This window comes from Piliocolobus tephrosceles, chromosome 1, assembly GCF_002776525.5.
Source record: "Piliocolobus tephrosceles isolate RC106 chromosome 1, ASM277652v3, whole genome shotgun sequence".
NCBI lineage: Eukaryota > Metazoa > Chordata > Mammalia > Primates > Cercopithecidae > Piliocolobus > Piliocolobus tephrosceles.
The window spans coordinates 35,471,938-35,492,613 of record NC_045434.1 but is presented as its reverse complement, the minus strand read 5'-3'; the positions used below and the strand labels follow the sequence as shown (position 1 = coordinate 35,492,613).

Sequence of the window (20,676 nt, the reverse complement as noted above, 5' to 3'; positions counted from 1 at the left end):
AATAATCAATGAGGAAATGGAACAAAAAAGTCATATTCATAATAGAAAGAAAAACTAACTTACTTAGACATAAACTAATAAAAAATGTTAAGAGACTACTCGGGAGAAAACTGTAAAACATTACTGAAGGACGTTAAAAGCCCTAAATAAATGGAGAGACACATTTACAGATGAAAGGGGTAAATTTTTCAAAACGGTTAATTCTCAAATTAACCTATAAATCCAAAGTAATTCCAATAAAAATAACAACAGTGTTTTCATGGAACATAACAAACTGATCCCAGAATTTACAGCAAAGACAAAGTCAAGAAGAGCTAAGGTAATTCTGAAGAACATACAATTAGCTTACACTAGATACCAACTTATACAGCTACACAGTAATGAAGACAATATGGTATTGGTTGGGGCAAACAACTATTGAAATAGCAAAGGGGACCTAGGAAATTCTGCATATATGGGAAACTGACGCATGACAAAGGTGGTACTAGACGAGGTAATGACAGGCTGGCCCCATCAAAGAAGTGTCATTCTCCTCTTTTGGTACAAGCAAAGGGACAGTGAGAATTTTCAAAGGGCACTATGGAGGTGAGAAAACTGCTGAAAACTGAATTATGGTTTGCCAAAATATTGGGCTTGTCTTGGATGGGGGTTCCTAAACTATGCAGTGGCTATGCTAAAGTGGAATCCTCAAGCATAACTAATACCCAGCCAAAAGCCTACAGAAGACTCCACACAGGTGTTTCTGTACCTCTTCCAATTTAAAGCTCCATGGGTTGGAAGATGGATTGTTTTCAGAAATGGCAAAAAGAAAAAAAATGTTATGTATTAGCAAAGAGAGCCTCTTTGGGGACTACTCCTATCGTATCACATACTCAGAGTGGGAGATGTGGTTGGAAATGTTCTGCCCTTACTCTCTATTTCCCACAACCCCATTTGTCCACATGCGAGGTGGCACATTCTTGTCTTGGGCTAGAGAAGAGCGACTAAAGTTTTTTCAGAACTTTCCCTGTACCAACAATAGCCTTGCTGACTACCTTAGGAAGGGGAAAAAATCAACTTAAAGTTTAATTTGCACCTTAAAAGTTAATGATAAAAATGCAAATACAGTAACAAACACATCCTCTATCTATAATTTTAAGTAATTTTATTTCAATAGAAATATTTCAGAAAACTGTATTTAAATTCATTTTAAGTTAGCTTATGCAGACACACTGAAGATCGCACACTCACATTTGCATATTAAAAAGAAACAAAAAGTGAGAGAGGAACCAAGCTGCACATCACTCAAGGAGGTCATAGTGCAATCGAGTGCTTCATCATTAGAGTACCTCAAGTTAATTGGGATAAAGAATAAAAATGGCTTGTGTTTTCAGATATATTATTATCACTGGGTACCTGTCCCTACAGATGTTTGATCTCCTTTAGATTATATTGTGAACCAGTTCCCCACCCCTTCCCCACACACATGTACTTCAGTAGGATGTAAAACAATGAATTTGTCAATAATCAAGGTACAGAAACTCTTGAGAGTCTGTTGACTTATTATCAGCTGTTTCACCGTAACTATTAAGTCAGTAATGACTGGACTATATATATGTGAGTAGTTCTAGTAGGTCATATCTTCAGGGGAAACAATATTTGTTATCTGGTATCTAAAGCATGGCTAATATTTATGAAGTTTCTGCTTTTCTATTAAGAAAAAAAAGAACCCAATCCCAAAACACTGTAATTATGTATTCTTTTAATCCCACCATCACTTCTGTAGTACAAATGGCCAGGGTCAAAATTTAAATTCTGCTAACAATCCTCAAGGACCAGTTAACTCTTTCACTTGGCTTGAATGACTACTTGCCTACTGTAGAACATACTAGCCCTTTAAAAAAATGTGAAAAGAACATGTTGACTCAGGTTAACATCCAGTAGCTCCAGGTCTCCCAATAATCTGAGAGAAGCAGAATATTTCCAAGCTTTGCTTTCACTGAGAAAACTAGCTTAATCTCTTAAACTTTCCTTTAATTTATATAAGAGATATTTTTACTTTCTTGCATATTTGCAAGAAAATAGTAACTGGCAGGTTACGTGACTACCTGTTTGAGTGTTACCTAAATGTAAAAATAAATGGAAATAAATCTCATTTCTGGCCAAAGGGATTTTCATTACAAGATTTCAGTATATTTAACAAAACTCAAGTATTTCCGGTTGTATCTTATTCTTTTAGGGCTTTTCCAAAAGGCCTTACAATTAAATGTATGCTGAAAACATCAAAAACAAAATAAAACTGAACTTGGCTGAAGAGTGCTCTTCAAATTCGTTTTTAAGAGTGCTTATCTGAATGTTGACTGGGGTGGGTTTATTTTTAATCTCCTACTCTAAAAGGACAGAAGCAGGGTGGGAACTTGTTTAAAAAGACTCAAAAACCAAGGAGGACTGAAACAATTACCTACAGAGGTTTCTGTAAAGACTCTGTTAGACTTGGGGTGAGAAAGATTAAGCTGGTGGAGAGAGGGATAGCACACACTCCTGAAATAAGAGGAGCAAGAGGGCACGTGATTATTGTCATACTTGATGCCCTAAAATTGCTCTTCAAATAATAAGGCACTGACCAAATTTTCTCCCCACTACAACTTGAGACATAGGTGTAATCAAATTGCTTTCAATATGCAAAAGTTTTTATGCCTGGAACTCTTTCATTAGAACCCTCCAAATGGGGGAAAAAAATGTCATTTTAGACACAAGCCATTTTTAGGGGAGCAAAATCAAAGGTACTTAAATCATTTTGAAAAGGTTCACATGGAAAGTAATTCATCATCAACGCAATTGAATAGCAATATTTGTAGCTCAAAGCTTAGAAAAAACAGAATACCACTCTGGCTGCAAAATCATATATTTACTATGTTTGAAAGAAATAATACAAAAGAGAGAAAATAAAAGCAAACCCTAAAAGGTCACTAAAGAAGTCAGACCAATCTCATCACTTGCTTTGTATCATCTCATGTAATAGCAGTATTATTATTCCACCTGGACACAGTTAAACTCATCTTCATTTTCAAAAAGGGATCCAATTATTTCAAAAGCCTTTGAAGCAAGGATTTACTTCACTAAAGATTATCTTCTGTTAGGCAACACTGGTACCCCTTGTTTGCAGAAGATGATTACGTGGTGGTTTAAAAACTGGTTGTAAAGGAATGTGCCTCAAAAAAACAGGAAGGAAATCAATACTAGATCTATTCACTTAAAAAGCCAATGGATTAAACCTGTTACTACTGATTTTCGATTAGTATGATGCCCTATAGTTTTGTTTTCAGTAGTAAAGATATACAGCTTACAATTTAACTTCAAAAAGAAATAAAAGACTTATGCTCAAGTCATTTGGCCAAAAGATCAACAGGCTGCTCTTTGAGGGTCCCAGTTTAAGCTCATAAGGAGTCTGTAAACATGTTTTCCATTCTTTATTCCTCCTGTACCAATAGTGCTTCCTAGGCTCCTCATAAATCTTCTAGAAGAGGAATAAAGCCACTTACACAAAACTTTGCAGTTATAAACACCCTGACTTTTGATATACATTAAGAACCAATACCAACACAGTCCACATAGAAGGTAGTGCAATAGTTACATGGCATTTTCCACACAGAAAAAATATTTGAAATTGAAGCACATGCCCAGGGAGGAAAAAATACTGAAACTCAAATTGTTTGGATCCCTTTTTGTAACATTTACCCAAATAATATTTACATAGTGAAGAAAACAAAATAGGAAGGTGTGTTTGATCAGTTCTTGTTCAATTCTTACTGTCTGGAGGTAAAATTCATATTCTGAAAAACAAGCAGAGCCTGAACAGAGGGGGCACGAGGCCAAAAACAGTGCTCTGGAAGGTCATTCTGTAGTTATTTTCAACAGGCTGTATAACATGCCAATCATTATGCTTATCACAAACAAGCTTAAATTTAAATTATAACTGAATTTCCAATGAGTTCTTCTTGGCTAAGGGCGAAACAAATGATCTTAATGCTGATGAACATTGTGAGCTTTTGAGTCACTTATTTACAATTGAGGGTAGGCTTAATAAGAAGATTCATCTTCCCATGAATGAACTATCTAAATATTTAATATATTTTGGTAACATATTTTCTTTGAATTATTATCAGTTATTATTTGGTGAATTATAGATAAAAAAATTCACCTACACTATTTTAACTCACTTTTCTGTTTTCAATTTACTTCAAACGCTAAAACAATCTTAAAAAGCAATGACTAATTTTTTGAACGAATAAATTTTAAAGACAGAAAAACAACAATGACTTCTGCACTGTTAAGAAATTTAGTCAGTCCGAAGCCACAAGTCTATCTACAAACTATTAACCAAATTTGAACACTATCTTATTCAAAGCAAGCATCCATTAATGTTTAGAACTGAAAATATCAAACACATCTTCCAGCTTAGCTCTCTCCCTTTGGCAAAACTATGTGATGTCAGGCTCTGCCTTCCAGCTGCATATTTCCCCAGATATGGTTAACCTACAACATGTCTACGTTAGCTTATTTATGACAAACAAATGAAATAAAAAAAAAAAAAATCCACAGGGTTCTCATTCACAATACTTTTTAAAAAAGCACAAACACTGTTAAAAACACTATTTCTGAAGAGAAATAAACAAATTAAGAAATTTTAAAAAATGCAAAACAAAAGTAAGATGTGCAAGGTCTACGTAGTAATACTGCTGGCTAAGCAGGTGGTACCTTTCTATTACCCAACATGGGTTAAGCTTACAGCATTAATTGAAAAATCATTCAGCACAGGAAACTTTTGCCCTCTCCAGCCTATGTCACTAACCCCCAGAAATAATGGTATTTCTGCTATTCAAGAAGCATATGTGAACTCTTAACATCTTTTCCAAACATAAAACTAAATTAAAAAACTTAACACTCAAAAAAAGCTCTTCTCTTTTCCTTTGGATGGATTTTAAGTTAATTATTGTATAAGCAATATTTTCGATTGAAGTTTCATGGACTCAAGGGCAAAATACTTATAATAAAAAAGTATAAAATTCTCTTAGAATACGAATGTGAGAAATTTTATGTGAAGCCCAAAGTAACAGAAGTCTATTAGTAGATATCGGTCACAAAGCATTACCCTACTCTGGGCCACTGCTAAAATTTATTATGTCTCAAGAGTTTATAACATTCGACACATAGCCTTTGTTTTGAGTGTCATTTTTCGTTAAAATTCTAAGGCATCTGACCTTCAAACTTTTTTTTAAAATAATTCAACATTTACTTTAGAAATTAAATGCACTATTGCATAGAAGAGTTCTCATAAAACTGCTTGGTCAACTACTGACAAAATGTGGTTTCAAGTCAGAGACCTACAGTAAATTTTCAGAAAAATGTTTTGGTATGTTTATGGTAAATCACACAAGAAGTATAAAGTTTAGATACTCAAAATTTCCAGAATCTGACATTTTCACCTTTATCCCTCTTAAAATTATTCTGTATGTCTTATAACAAAATACATACGTACCTCTATACGTGTTACCTTTTAGATCCTGAATCTCATATTGAACAAAAAGAAAGAAAATGAATAATAAAAAAATAACCCTGGCATTATGCACATTAAACACTGTAAAGAAAATATCCTGACAAAATATCAACGTGTCCTGATGATAAAAACCACCTGTGACTGGGAGAAGGGAAAATCCAATTAACTTGGGAAAAGATCTAATTATTGTAAAATCTCAGAAAAGTTTAGGTTGGGATTATAGTTCTTTACTTAAGCAGATCTGTGGTCCAACAATGAATTCATATAGAAAGCTAAACTTTAACCCTAGTTAGAAACAACCATGTTTTCTGAAACCTACTTAAAAAAAAGTGTCTGGCAAATGAACACTCAGCCTTTGTACCTCCTGCAGGAAATAATGTTCCCCTTACAGTACTACATTTCAGAAGTTTAGTGTTTAAAAAATTCTCCCCTCATCCAAAACAAAACAAACACCCCCACCCAATCCCAAACAAACCCAACAACTCACATGACTAACACTTCTCATTCCTACACTCTCGCTGTGAGAAAGCCAGTGAGGCTGCAGACTACTAGAGGGAGAACAAACCTTGCAGGTGGGCTGCTGGTACAATCCCTGCTAAGTCTCTTCACCTCGGTTCAAAACCAGCTCCTGATGGAATCCACAAGAATATGTTTTTCCTTTTTAAAGCATATCTAAAAAAGGCAATTCCCCCCTCTAAAATTATTACAAAGCTAAAAGAAATGCAAATTAGCTACAATCTATTCCAAGCACAGCACCGCCAGAAGATTCACACACACTATTTGGTGTTTCATGTTGGTTTTCCTTTCATTCTTTTAAGGCAGTGGTTTCCACAGGTCAGTTCTGAGATAAGAAGCATGGTTCATGGCAGTTTGTTCTGCAACTCCAATTTGTTCTCTGGGAATATCTCAATTCATTCCCTGAAATTAGTGCTTTTTTGGTTCAGAATTCCAAAGACTGAGACAGAGCCGCTGGGCTCTTCCTGGCACAGGATGGTTTATAGCTGGCGCTCTTTTATCAGGTCCCCATGTTCACATAGAAGCAATAGTTCACCTCTCTTTTTTTTTCTCAGGCTTCTACTCAAAAGTCATCAAATTTGTAGGAACCTAAAAAATATAAGCATTAAAAACTGAGTTTAAAAGTTGTTTTTCAAAGGAGTATTTCTTATCTTTCCTTGTTACTTAGGCAAGCCCAAATCTTTCCACTTAAGTATCTTTTAAAAGGAACTTGATATAAGGAGCTTCAATAGTTTATGAATAATTAACATGCTAGAACATTTTCAAGAGAACATCACTGAAATGAGTTAATACTCTTTCTAGTAAGATGACATCTATACAGGAGAAGGGGCAGAGACAGTATCTTGTCTAACACAGGGGGCTCAGTATATGTTTACTGAAGGAATAAATGAATAGAGCAAGACTATGACTCTGGTAGGGTGAGATTCCAGATACACTTGTGATTATTTATTTTCTCATTATATATTACAAAAATTCCTAGGCGCACGTTTTTAAAATCAGCAAAAATAATTTTATAACAAACATTACTAAGAATTTATTTGTAAAATCATGATGAAAGTAAGTACAGAAAAGCAAAATTCCTTATTAGAGTTTCACTAGTTAAAACACATCCTCAAAACCAGTTTTCCAAAGTTGTACTGGTAGAGGTATTCATATGTCAGTGGTCTTTTCTGTCCTTAAGACAGTTGAACAGCTCTCACACTTTAGCAACCTCTCTCTGAAACCTATTACACGCAAAAACATTAATATCTTACAAGTGGCAGCTTCTGAATAAAAAATTATGTTGGACAATATAATCATAACTGAATTATAAATCAAATGCAACACAAATGCTCAAGTGCTTAAAGTATACATTTTCAGGCCTGATTATAAAAAACTCATTTGGCCAGGCACGGTGGCTCACGCTTGTAATCCCAGCATTTGGGAGGCCGAGGCAGGCGGATCACTTGAGGTCAGGAGTTCAAGACCAGCCTGGCCAACATGGTGAAACCCCATCTCTACTGAAAATACAAAAATTAGCTGGGCGTGTGACGAGTGCCTGTAATCCCAGCTACTCAGGAGGCTGAGGCAGGAGAACGGCTTGAACCTGGGAGGCAGATGTTGCAGTGAACCAAGATCACATCATTGTACTCTAGGCTGTGCAACAAGAGTGAAACTCTGTCTCAAAAAAAAAAAAAAAAAAAAAACAAAAAACAAAAAAACAAAAAACTCGTATTTAAATAAAGTAAAAGTTTCATTTCTTTTTAAGTTGCCTGAATGTGGTTTAAGGTATTTTGCATTTGAGTCAGAGTTTTCTACTAAAACTTTCACAGGTTCTACTTATAAATTTGCCACTGTTCTAATTCTTTTAAGTATAGAAACAAATATTTATACACATCTGGTTGACTTGTTCCACAGAAATACTCACTAATACAGTAAAATAAATTGAACCTTTAAGCTGGTATATGTATATATTATCTAGATTCATCTTGGAATCTGAGATTAAAAAAAAGAGAGAGTCTTAATACCCTAAATTACATTTATAGAAAATGTATAGAAATGAAGTGAATCCTGAAAGGCTTAGTTTAGACAAAGCCAGATCTGTTTCTTTCAATCTGCCCCAGACACTAACTTGACAAGGCAAAAAAATAATTTTTGCTCTATGGCATTTCATGTTCTTTATTGGAGGTTGCTAAAAATGGTACCAAATACCGCTATTAGTGTTTCATATATATTTGAAACAATAAAAATTATGAGAGAACAAAGCCCATTCCAACAATATTTAAAAAAAACAGCCTTGGGATCGGGACAAGATGGCCAACTAGACATAGCCGGGAAGAGCTTCTCCCACCAAGAGAGATCTGAGTATCTAGTAGACCAGCATACTCCAAGCCTATCTTCTGAGAGGATGCACTGAGAGTGGGTAGAGAGATGATGCAGAACCAGGGTTGAAAAGCAAAGAAGCTAGGAACTCTGCACAGGGTTATGGAGTGCTGGGACTCACTCCTGAATAGCTCCTAAGGAAGGGGTGAGTAAAGTAACTGTGGAATGGCCCACTCTCACTACAAACCGCTGGGATCCTAGTGGCAGGAGATCCCATGATCCTCCTGGATATTTGAGTTGCCAGGGAGAACTGCCTGGAGAGCTGGCAGAGACGGAGCTTTAGGTCTACATGGAGCCCAGGGGGTATGGCGCGGGGAAAGCTGCAAAGGAACATGGCTATAGGTGCCCACCCACCAAGGCCCTTCATATTCCTCCAGGTAGCTCTGACCTTTGTTAACTGTCATATTTGGAGAGAGCAGGGCTGTCTTTCCCATGAGACTATGGTGAGTCTGAGCTGCATGTCCCGTTGTCTGCTGGCCCCTTCCAAGGTCCCTGTTTGGCCACTCCCATGAGAGCAGGCACACAGTGTAGCTTCCACTATTCTGTTGGAATGCTTTTGCGGGCGACTGTCGCCATAGTGCTTTTACCAGTGGCCCCCACTAACCTACCAGAACACTTTCACCAGTGACCCCTGAGGAAGTGCTTTTGCCAGTAACCCCTGATGGAGAGGTTTTGCCAGTAGCCTGGGAGCACCTTGGTCCACCCAGTGCAGCTGGTGGTTGACCTCAAGAGGCCAGAGGAAAAAGCCAGGGGCCTGGTCCCAGCCCCTTGGGAGTTACAGCACACAGCCCAGGAGTGCCAAGCTGAACCTTGGTTCTCTGAAGGCATCCAGAAATGAAGCCAATTGACTATACCCAACTAAGACCACAGTCGAACCCTGAAGGGAAATAAAGAACATAAAAACAAATACCACCACCCAAAAGTCAGCAACTTCAAAGGATAAAGGAACATCAGCCCTCACAGATGAGAAAGAACCAATGCAAGAACTCTAGCAACTCTAAAAACCACAGTGTCTTCTTACCTTCAGACAACTACAATAGCTTCCCAGCAATGGTTCTTAACCAGATTGAAATGACTGAAATGACAGACATAGGATTTAGAATCTGAATGGCAAGGAAACTCAGTGAGATACAGGAGCAAGTAAAACCCAATTTAAGGAAAACAGTAAAACAATCCAAGAGTTGAAAGACAACACAGCCATTTTAAGAAAGAACCAAACTGAACTGCTGGAATTAAAAAATTCACTCTAGGAATTTCTTTTTCTTTTCTTTCCTTCTTTTTTTTTTTTTTGAGATGGAGTCTTGCTCTGTTGCCCTGGTTGGAGTGCAGTGGCATGATCTCGGCTCATTGCAACCTCTGCCTCCCAGGTTCAAGCGATTCTCCTGTCTCAGCCTCCCTGGTGGCTGGGACTACAGTAGTGGCTGGGACTAGAGGTGTGCACCAACATGCCCGGCTAATTTTTTTATTTTTAGTAGAGACGGGGTTTCACCATATTGGCCAGGCTGGTCCCTAACTCCTGACCTCAAGTGATCTGCCTGCCTCAGCCTCCCAAAGTGCTAGGATTACAGGCGAGAGCCACTGCGCCCAGCCTAGGAATTTCATAATACTATTGGAAGCATTAACAACAGAATAGACCAAACCAAGGAAAGAATCTCAGAATTCGAAAAGTACTCCTTCAAATTAACAGAGACCACAATAAAGAAAAAAATTTTAAAAATGAGCAAAATCTTTGATAAATAGGGGATTATGTAAAGAGACTAAACCTATGACTCACTGGTGTTACTGCAAGAAAAGGAGAGAGAGTAAGCAACCTGAAACGTATTTGAGCAAACAGTCCACAAAAACTATCCCAATCTTGCTACAGAAGTTGATGTGCAAACTCAAGAAATTCACAGACTCCCCACAAGATACTATACAAGATGACCATCCCTAAAACACTTAATCATCAGATTCGCCAAGGTCAATGCAAAAGAAAAAAATCTTAAATGGAGCTTGAGAAAAGGGGCAGTAAAGGGAACTGCATCAGGCTAACAGTGGACCTTTCAGTAGAAACCTTACAAGCCAGAAGAGGCTGGGGGCCTATTTTTAGCATCCTTAAAGAAAAGAAATTCCAACCAAAAATTTCATGTCCCACCAAACTAAGCTTCATACGTGAAGGAGATAGAAAATCCTTTTCAGACAAGCAAAGACTAAGGAATTCACTATCATCAGACTTGCTTTACAAGAGGTCCTTTAAGGAGTGCTACTTGTGGAAATGAAAGAAAAATAACTGCCACCATAAAAACACACTTAAGCATTTAGTCCACTGACACTATAAAGCAACTATACAATGAAGTCTACATAACAAGCAGCTAACTACATGATGACAGGATTAAATCCTCACACATCAATAGTAACCTTGAATGTAAATGGGCTAAAAAGGCAAAGTGGCAAGCTGGACAAAGAAGCAAGACCCAACTGTCTGTTTTCTTCAAGAGAACCATCTCACATGTAACAACATACATAGGCTCAAAGTAAAGGTATGGAGAAAGACTTATCAAGCAAATGGAAAACAAAAAAGAACAAGGGTTGCTAGTCTTATATTACATAAAACAGACTATAAACTAACAATGGTCAAAAAGGACAAAGAAGGGCATTACATAATGATGAAGGGTTCAATTCATCCAGAAGACTAAACTATGCTAAAGATATATGCACCCAACATTGGAGCATCTAGATTTAGAAAACAAGTTCTTAGAGACCTACAAAGAGACTTAGATAACTACACAATGGAAGACTTCAACACCCCACTGATAGTGTCAGGCAGATCATCCAGGCAGAAAACTAACAAAAATGTTCTGGACTTCAGCTCAACATTTAACAAACTAGACCCAATAGACATCTATAGAATACTTCATTCAACAACACAAGAATATACATTCTTCTCATTGGCACAAGACACATTCTCTAAGATCAACCACATGCTTAGCCATAAAACAAGTGCCAACATAGTAAAAAAAATCGAAATCATACCAACCATACCCTCACACTACAGTACAATAAAACTACAAATCAATACCAAGAAGGTTTCTCAAAACCATAGAATTATATGGTACTTAACTTTCTTCCAAATGACTTTTGGGTAAAGAATGAAATTATGAGAGAAATCAAAAAACGATTTAAAACTAAGGAAAACAGAGACACAACATACCAGACTTAATACCTATGTCAAGAAGTTATAAAGAGCTCAAATTAACAACCTAACATCACAACTGGAGGAACCAGAAAAACAAAAGGAAACCAACCCCAAAGCTAGCAGAAAAAAAAGAAATAACCAAAATCAGAGCAGAAGTGAATGAAATTGAGATGCAAAAATGCATACGAAAGAGCAATGAAACCAAAAGTTGGTTCTTTAAAAGAAAAAACAAGATCGATAGACTGGTAGCAAGATTAACAAAGAAAGCAAGAGAAAAGATCCAAATAATCACAATCAGAAATTACAAAGGTGACATACAACTGACTCCACAGAAATACAAAAAATCCTCAGAGACTAACACTTATATGCACACAAACTAGAAAACCTAAAAGAAATGGATAAATTCCTGGAAACACACAACCTCTGAAGATTGAATGAGGAAGAAACTGAATCCCTAAAAAGACCAATAATGGGTTCCAAAACTGAATCAGTAATAAAACCCAAAAAAGCCTTGGACTAGACAGATTTCACAGTTGAATTCTACTAGATGTACAAAAAAGAGCTAGTACCAATCCTTCTGAAAACATTCTGAAAAATCAGAAAGAAAAGACTCCTCCCTAACTCATTCCACGAAGTCAACATCATTCTGATACCAAAAACTAGCAGAGACACAATGAAAAAAATAGAACTACAGGTCAATATACTTGAAGAACACAGACACAAAAATCCTCAACAAAATATTAGCAAACTGAATCCAGCAGTATATCAGAAAGTTAATTCACCACAATCAAGTAGACTTTACTCCTGAGATGCAAGGTTGGTTCCCAGATGCAAATCAATAAATGTGATTTTAATTCACATAAACAGAATTAAAAATAGAAAACCATATGATCATCTCAAAAGATGCAAAAAAGGCTTCTGATAAAATTCAACACCCTTTCATGTTAAAAGCCCTCAACAAATTAGGCACTGAAAGAACATCTCTCAAAATAGTAAGAGTCATCTATGGCAAACCCACAGCAACATCATTCTGAACGGGCAAAAGCTGAAAGAATTCCCTTATAGAACTGGAACAAGGATGCCCACTTTCACCACTCCTATTCAACATAGTACTTACTGGAGGTCCCAGCCAGAGCAATCAGACAAGAGAAAGAAATAAAAGGCATTCAAATAGAAAGAGGAAGTCAAACCATCTCTCTTCAGACTATATGATGTTATATCTAGAAAACCCCACAGTCTCTGCCCCAAAGCTCCTAGATCTGATAAACAACTTCAGCAAACTCTCGGGATACAAAATCAATGTACAAAAATCAAGAGCATTTCTATACACCAGTAACATTCAAACTGAGAGCCAAATCAAGAACACAATTCCATTTACAATAGCCACAAAAAGAAAAAACTACCTAGGGATACAGCTAATCAAGGAGGTGAAAGATCTCTACTATGAGAATTACAAAACATTGCTCAAAGTAATCAGAGATGACACAAACAAAGGGAAAAGTATTCCATGCTCATGGATTGGAAGAATCAATACTGTTAAATGTCCATATTGTCCAAAGCAATCTACAGATTCAATGCTATTCCTATCAAACTACCAATGACATTCTTCAAAGAATTAGAAAAAAACATTCTAAAATTCATATGGAACAACAACAACAACAAAACAAAAGAAAAAAAGGCCCAAATAGCCAAAGCAATTCTAAGTAAAAAGAACAAAGCTGGAGGCATTACACTAGCTGATTTCAAACTATACTACAAGGCTACAGTAACCAAAAAATAGCATGGTACTGGTACAAAAACAGATACCAACGGAACAGGATGGAACCAATGGAACAGGATAGAGAGCCCAGAAATAATGCCTCACACCTACCACCATCTGATCTTTGACAAAGCTGACAAAAACAAGCAATGGTGAAAAGACTCCCTATTCAACATACTGCTGGGATAACTGGATAGCCATATACAGAAGATTAAAACTGGATCCCTTCTTTATACTGTACATAAAAATCAACTCAAAATGGATTAAAGACTTAAATGCAAAACCTAAAACTATAAAAACCCTGAAAGATAACCTAGAACACACCATTCTGGACACAGGCCCTGGCAAAGATTTCATGATGAAGACTCCAAAAGCAGTTGCAACAAAAACAAACCCTGACAAACTGGACCTAATTAGCGAGCTTCTGCACAGCAAAAGAAACTATCAGCAGAATAAACCAACATTCCTAGAGAAGGGGAGAAAATATTTTCAAACTATGTATCTGAAAAAGGTCTAATATCTAGAATCTATAAGGAACTTAAATTTACAGGCAAAAGACAACTCCATTAAAAAGTGGGCAAAGGACATGAACAGACACTTCTCAAGAGAAGAAATACATATGGCCAACAAGCATTTGAAAAATGCCCAATATCACTAATTGCCAGAGATATGCAAATTAAAACTGCAATGAGATACCATCTCACACCACTCAGAATGGCTAAGTAAAAAAATACCAGATGTTGGCAAGGTTGCAGAGAAAAGGGAATGCTTATACACTTGGTAGGAATGTAAATTCAGCCACCATGGAAAGCAGCTTGGAGATTTCTCAAAGATCTTAAAACAACTACCATTCAACCCAGCAATTCCATTACTGAGTATATACTCAAAGGAAAATAAATTGTTCTACCAAAAAGACACACGTATGTTCATCCCAGCAGTATACACTATATAGTAAAGACATGGAATCAACTTAGGTGCCCATCAACAGTGGACTGGATAAAGAAAATGTGGTACATATATGCTATGGAATACTACACAGTGATTTTTAAAAAACAGTGAAATCATGTCCTTGGCAGCAACATGAATGCAGTTGGAGGCCACTAAGTGAAATAATGCAGGAACAGAAAACCAAATACTGCATGTTCTCACTTATAAGTGGGAGCTAAACACTGAATACACCTAGACACAAAGATGGGAACAATCGATGCTGAGCATTACCAGAGTGGGGAGGGTGGGAGAGGGGTGATGGTTGAAAAACCAGTGGGTACCCTGCTCGCTACCTGGGTGACGGGATCATTTATACACCAAACGTCAGTGACACGCAGTATACCCATGTAACAAACTTGCACAAGTACCCTCTGAACCCAAAAGTCAAAAAACAAACAAAAAGAATGGACTCAAAGGATGAAGAAAGTTTGAATCCACCATTTTTTATTTGTGTGACCCGTGTAGGTCATTTTGTATGGTGGAGCCTTAGTTTAAACGATCAAGAAAGGGTAATAACTTACATCTTGATATGACAGGGTGAAAAATACTTTTTTTTTTTTTCTAAGCTTTCTAAGCTGATACAGTGCATCATATTCAATATTACCTACTGATAAAGCTAACTACGTACTTCTGCATTACCAATATGCTAAGTCAATGATTTTCAAATATATTTAACAAACAACTGGTTCCACAAGTCTACATAAATTTCTGTAAATGCGGCTATGTTTTTTATGTCTGCTCTACCAATCTGTGGTTCAACTTTAACTGTGCAACAAGGTTTGGGGAAAACAACACAATGGATTCCTGCTCTTCTGCAGCTGAAAGCCTTTCAATTAGACCATTTTTGTTTCAGTAAAATAAAAGCAAATAAAATCCAAATGGTTTTTGGTTTCACTAACACCACAGAAACCCACATCAGTTTGTCAACAGATCAAATAAAGATGAATTTGAATAATTTTTATTAATTTAATATGCCATCTAATTTTTATCCTTTAGAGAACTATACTCTTGACTACCATACTGGCTATCTTTCTCTGCTTTGAATACACCTTAAGCTTGTTCCAGTTTCAGGCTCTCTGCACTTGCTCTTCCCTTAAACAGTTCTCTGCTCTCCTCTTCTTATAGCTCATTTCTTCCTGTGGTTCATGTCAGTACCATCTCCTCAGGGAGATTTTTATGTTTGTACTCCCATTGCTCTGCATCACATACTTCTATTTTGTTTTCTTCATATAGTTCTGACTGTTTGATATTTTGTTACTTGTTTGATGATTATTGTCTAGCTTCTCACTAAAATGTAGACCTTCATGTCTTATTAACTGTAGTCAACAAGAATAAAACCACCACCATTCTCCTAGTTAACTCAGAACTAGTTTGTTTACTTCTCTTGGAACTCTTTTACATATATTCCCAAATTATGGACTATTCTGAGAATTAAGGAGAAATGCTTACCTGTTGTTTGTTACTTTGGCAGGCTGCACTCAAATGCTTAAACCATAGCATTGCATTCATTCTATTGCCAGCTTGAAACTTGTACGAATTTCCTAAAATTATCCAAAACAAGAGGGAAATAATAAAAATGTAAGGACAATGACACATAATAATTATGCCAGATATTAATGAACAAATGACTAGAGTTTTCAGTTTTAGAATTCTATTCACTTAACACCTCCATTTTATTGTATCTCCTATTTTTATCGTATTTCCAATACAATAAAGAATTCTTGATGCAACACATTTACATGCTATCATATTTTCAGAAAGTCACTTTTGCTGCTTATGAATTAGAAGAAACAATTTTGTCTCCTTAAATGCTCTTTAGAATAAAATACACCTAAATAAAATAACTGTGTGGCATCTCAAATCTGTGTGGATAAGACTGCAGAATATTGGTTCTGAATACTTACTACTTAGATATCTAAATATTAGATTTTTTTTTTTTTTTTTTTTTTTGTGATGGAGTCTCACTCTGTCACCCAGGCTGGAGTACAGTGGTGTGATCTCAGCTCACTGCGACCTCTGCCTCCCAGTTTTAAGAGATTCTTGTGCCTCAGCCTTCCAAGAAGCTGGGATTACAGGTGTGCACCACAATGCCTAGCGAAGTTTTCTGTATTTTTAGTAGAGACGGAGTTTCACCATGTGCTGGCCTTGAATTCTTTTTTTTTTGTTGTTTTTTGAGACAGAGTCTCGCTCTGTCACCCAGGCTGGAGTGCAGTGGTCGGATCTCGGCTCACTGCAAGCTCCGCCTCCTGGGTTTAGGCCATTCTCCTGCCTCAGGCTCCCGAGTAGCTGGGACTACAGGCGCTGCCACCACGCCTGGCTAATTTTTTGTATTTTTAGTAGAGACAGGGTTTCACTGTGTTAGCCAGGATGGTGTTGATCTCCTGACCTTGTGATCCGCCCGTCTCGGCCTCCCAAACTGCTGGGATTACAGGCTTGAGCCACTGCGCCTGGCCGCTGGTCTTGAATTCTTGACTTCAAGTGATCTGCCTGCCTTGGCCTCCCAAAGTGCTGGGATTTACAGGCATGAGTCCCCACACCCACACCCGGCCTAAATATTAGTAGATGTTAAGTTTTAACATGCCAAAATGCTTCAACATGTTTAACACTTAAACACTAGCTATTTAGTATAATTAAGGATTAGTCATATAACATTGATAGACTATGCTTTTAGTCTTTAGTTACAAGACATTTGTCAAGATTATTACAGATTTCCAGTTCTGCTGAGAGCACTTAGGGAAAGCCTATGAGGCAACTTTTTCTCTTTTAAGAAATTAGAAATTCATTTGAGCTGTGTGTATTTAGTAGTTCCTATATTGACTTTAATTCAAGACTGACATATAATGAGGATATTTTAAATGGTTACATGTATTAAGGTGAGGAAGCGATAAGTTAAGAAAAGAAAGGATCCATGTACTATAGGCTGCTCTAAATTAAGCTTTATTTCCTTTTTTTCACTGAGCTAAGTTCTTTTTATTTCACAATTTTTGCTGAATTCTATTCTTTCCTTAATAACTGCATTCAATGGCTCAATAACTTAACTATATTTAAGCATTATTCATCTATTCCTTGAGACTCTAACACTCAAATAACTTTTTCACTTTCCGAAGTAATTGTTTCTTCACCAAATGTTTAATTAGTCAAGTAACATTGTTACACTTGCTGAACTCAGACACAGACATTAGGTCAATGTGAAAAGAAGGCATATCTACAATTAATCTGGTTATAGCTACAATTTACATCCTCACTCCTCCCCTGCAAAAAACCATTAGTATAGATAGACCTCATAAAATTTTGGCTACCTGAAGTAGTTCTATTAGGCAAGCTAAGAAAAACGGAAGAAAACAAAGAATCTGTTAACTAAATCCAATGAAAATGCTCTCATCTTAAAATTTAATTTCATTAATTATGCCTTTGATATGGGAAGGAGGCTGGGGTTTTGAATTCAAAATTTTGAGTAGGCTTTTATACACCAACAGCAACCAAACAGAGAATCAAATCAAGAACTCAAAGCTTTTTATAATAGCTACAAAACAAAACAAAAAAACCACTTAGGAATATACCTAACAAAGGAGTCGAAAGATCTCTACAAAGAAACTACAAAACACTGTTGAAAAAAATCACTGATGACACAAACAAATGGAAACACATCCCATGCTCATGGATGGGTAGAATCAACATTGTGAAAATGACCATACTGCCAAAGCAATCTACAAATTCAATGCAATAGCCATCAAAATACCACTATCATTCTTCAAAGAATTAGAAAAAACAATTCTAAAATTCATATACAACCAAAAAAGACCCCACCACAGTTGAAGCAAGACGAAGCAAAAAGAACAAATCTGGAGGCATCACACTACCTGATTTCAAACTATACTATAAGTCCACAGTCACCAAAACAGCGTATGTGCCTGGTATGAAACTAGGCACATATACCAATGGAATAGAATAGAGAACTCAGAAGTAAACCCAAATACTTACAGCCAACTAATCTTCAACAAAGCAAACAAAAACATAAAGTGGGGGAAAGGACACCCTTTTTAACTAATGGTGCTGGGATAACTGGCTAGCCGCATGTAGGAGAATGAAACTGGATCCTTATCTCTCACCTTATACAAAAATCAACTCAAGATGAATTAAGGACTTAAATCTAAGACCTGAAACTATAAAAATTCTAGACGACAACATTGGAGAAACCCTTCTAGACACTGGCTTAGGCAAGGATTTCATGACCAAGAACCCAAAAACAAATGCAATAGAAACAAAGATAAATAGTTGGGACCTACTTAAACTAAAGAGCTTTTGCATAGAAAAAGGAACAGTCAGCAGAGGAAACAGACAACCCAGAGTGGGAGAAAATCTTCACAATCTATACATCTGACAAAGGACTAATATCCAGAATCTACAATGAACTCAAACAAATCAGTAAGAAAAAAACCAATCCCACCGAGAAGTGGACTAAGGACATGAATAGACAATTCTCAAAAGAAGATATACAAATGGCCAACAAACAAATGAAAAAATGCTCAACATCACTGATGATCAGGGAAATGCAAATCAAAACTACAATGCAATACTACCTTACTCCTGCAAGAATGGCCGTAATCAAAAAAATCAAAAAACAGTAGATGTTGGCATGGATGTGGTAAAACATGCAACACTTCTACACTGCTGGTGGGAATGTAAACTAGTACAGCCACTATGGAATACAGTGTGGAGATTCCTCAAGGAACTAAAAGGAGAACTACCATTTGATCTAGCCATCTCACTACTGAGTATCTACCCAGAGGAAAAGAAGTCATTATATGAAAAAGATACTTGCATGCGCATGTTTATAGCAGCACAATTCACAATTGCAAAATCGTGGAACCAACCCAAATGTCCATCAATTGACGAATGGATAAAGAAACTGTGGTATATGTATGTGACAGAATACTACACAGCCATAAACAGCAATGAATTAAGAGCATTTCCAGTGACCTGGATGAGACTGAAGACTATTTTTCTAAGTGAAGTAACTGAGGAATGGACAACCAAACATCATATGTTCTCACTGATATGTGGGAGCTAAGTTACGAGGATGCAAAAGCATAAGAATGATACAATGAACTTTGGGGACTTGGGGGGAAAAGTGGGAAGGGGGACAAACGATAAAAGACTACAAACAGAGTGCAGTGTATGCTGCTCGGGTGATGGGTGCACCAAAATCTCACAAATCACCACTAAAGAACTTATTCATGTAATCAAATACCACCTGTACCCCAACAACTTATGGGAAAAAAATGTTGAGTAGGGTGTATTTATTCTGTAAATCAATCTACTTAATCTAAAAACAAGACATTTTGGTATTATTTTTTCCTGCCTCCAATATATTTGCTTACTTGTGTACTTAAAACACTGAAACATCACAAAAGTGGGATATCTGTTGATACAAAATAGCACCTGAACGGAGGTCAAAATATAGTTGTGAAGTCAATAAAAGGTAACATAATATATTCTTTCTGGTACTTGTCAACTGCTAGCAGTTATGATGGAAGAAAAGCAACCATTTGAGGATATTTTCTGATGAGCCTTGAGGTATCCACTACAGTCACAGGTAGAGTAAGGATGTATGATGTGATTCTACATAGCCCATCCTCCAATTTCTCATATCTACTTTATAAACTCCAATGGTCAATAGCCAGTTATTTTATTCATAAGTGTCTCTTTATATACTGTATGTAAAATATTATAATTAACTTGGAAAGTAATCTGAGCCAAATATATTCAGAAAGTCACCATTTTGTTGCTTGTGGATTAAAATAAGTAATTTTGTTTTTAAATATTCTTTAGAATAAAATACATCTAAATAAATACAATAATTGTGTGGCATCTCTAGATCTGTGTGGATAAGACTGCACAATATTGGTTCTGAATAATTAAAAGTGATGGAATAAATATTTAACTCTGCCACTTTCAGAACTTAATAATAATAATCCATTTCAAGGTACTGATGAAGGAAGGAGTATGGACTATATGGCAAGTCTCTAAAAATTTGAAGTAACAGTAGGGGTATATATTCTCAAATTGCCTCCCTCCTTTCCTAGTTAGGTCTCTAGGGATTAGCTGGGCTTTTTAATTTTCAAGTATATGCCCATGTGGCAAAGAAAATAAGCTCCAAAAATACTATTAATATACATAACGGGACAAAAGTATTTCCCACTAGATAAAACTACACAAACACTTTCCCTCTTGAGTATTCCAGTGAAACTAGGTTTTGGCTCATCAAGTTCTTCATGTATGCATAAAACATTATATATATGACATACATACACACATATACACAAACACATATATATATGC

At 36.5% G+C, this 20,676-nt stretch overlaps 1 protein-coding gene across 2 annotated transcripts in view; it reads right to left on the bottom strand.

Moving 5' to 3' along the window:
* Nucleotides 1-1,129: 1,129 nt before the first annotated feature.
* Nucleotides 1,130-20,676, bottom strand: part of RALGPS2 (Ral GEF with PH domain and SH3 binding motif 2) — a 198,967-nt gene continuing 179,420 nt past the window's right edge. For both annotated transcript variants that reach the window (XM_023231275.2, XM_026448210.2), the window contains 2 exons: nt 15,784-15,875; nt 1,130-6,640 (listed from right to left, as the gene is read on the bottom strand). In XM_023231275.2, the coding sequence (XP_023087043.1) occupies nt 6,611-6,640; nt 15,784-15,875 (122 nt within the window). In that variant the 3' untranslated portion in view covers nt 1,130-6,610. The remainder of the gene's footprint in view (nt 6,641-15,783; nt 15,876-20,676) is intronic.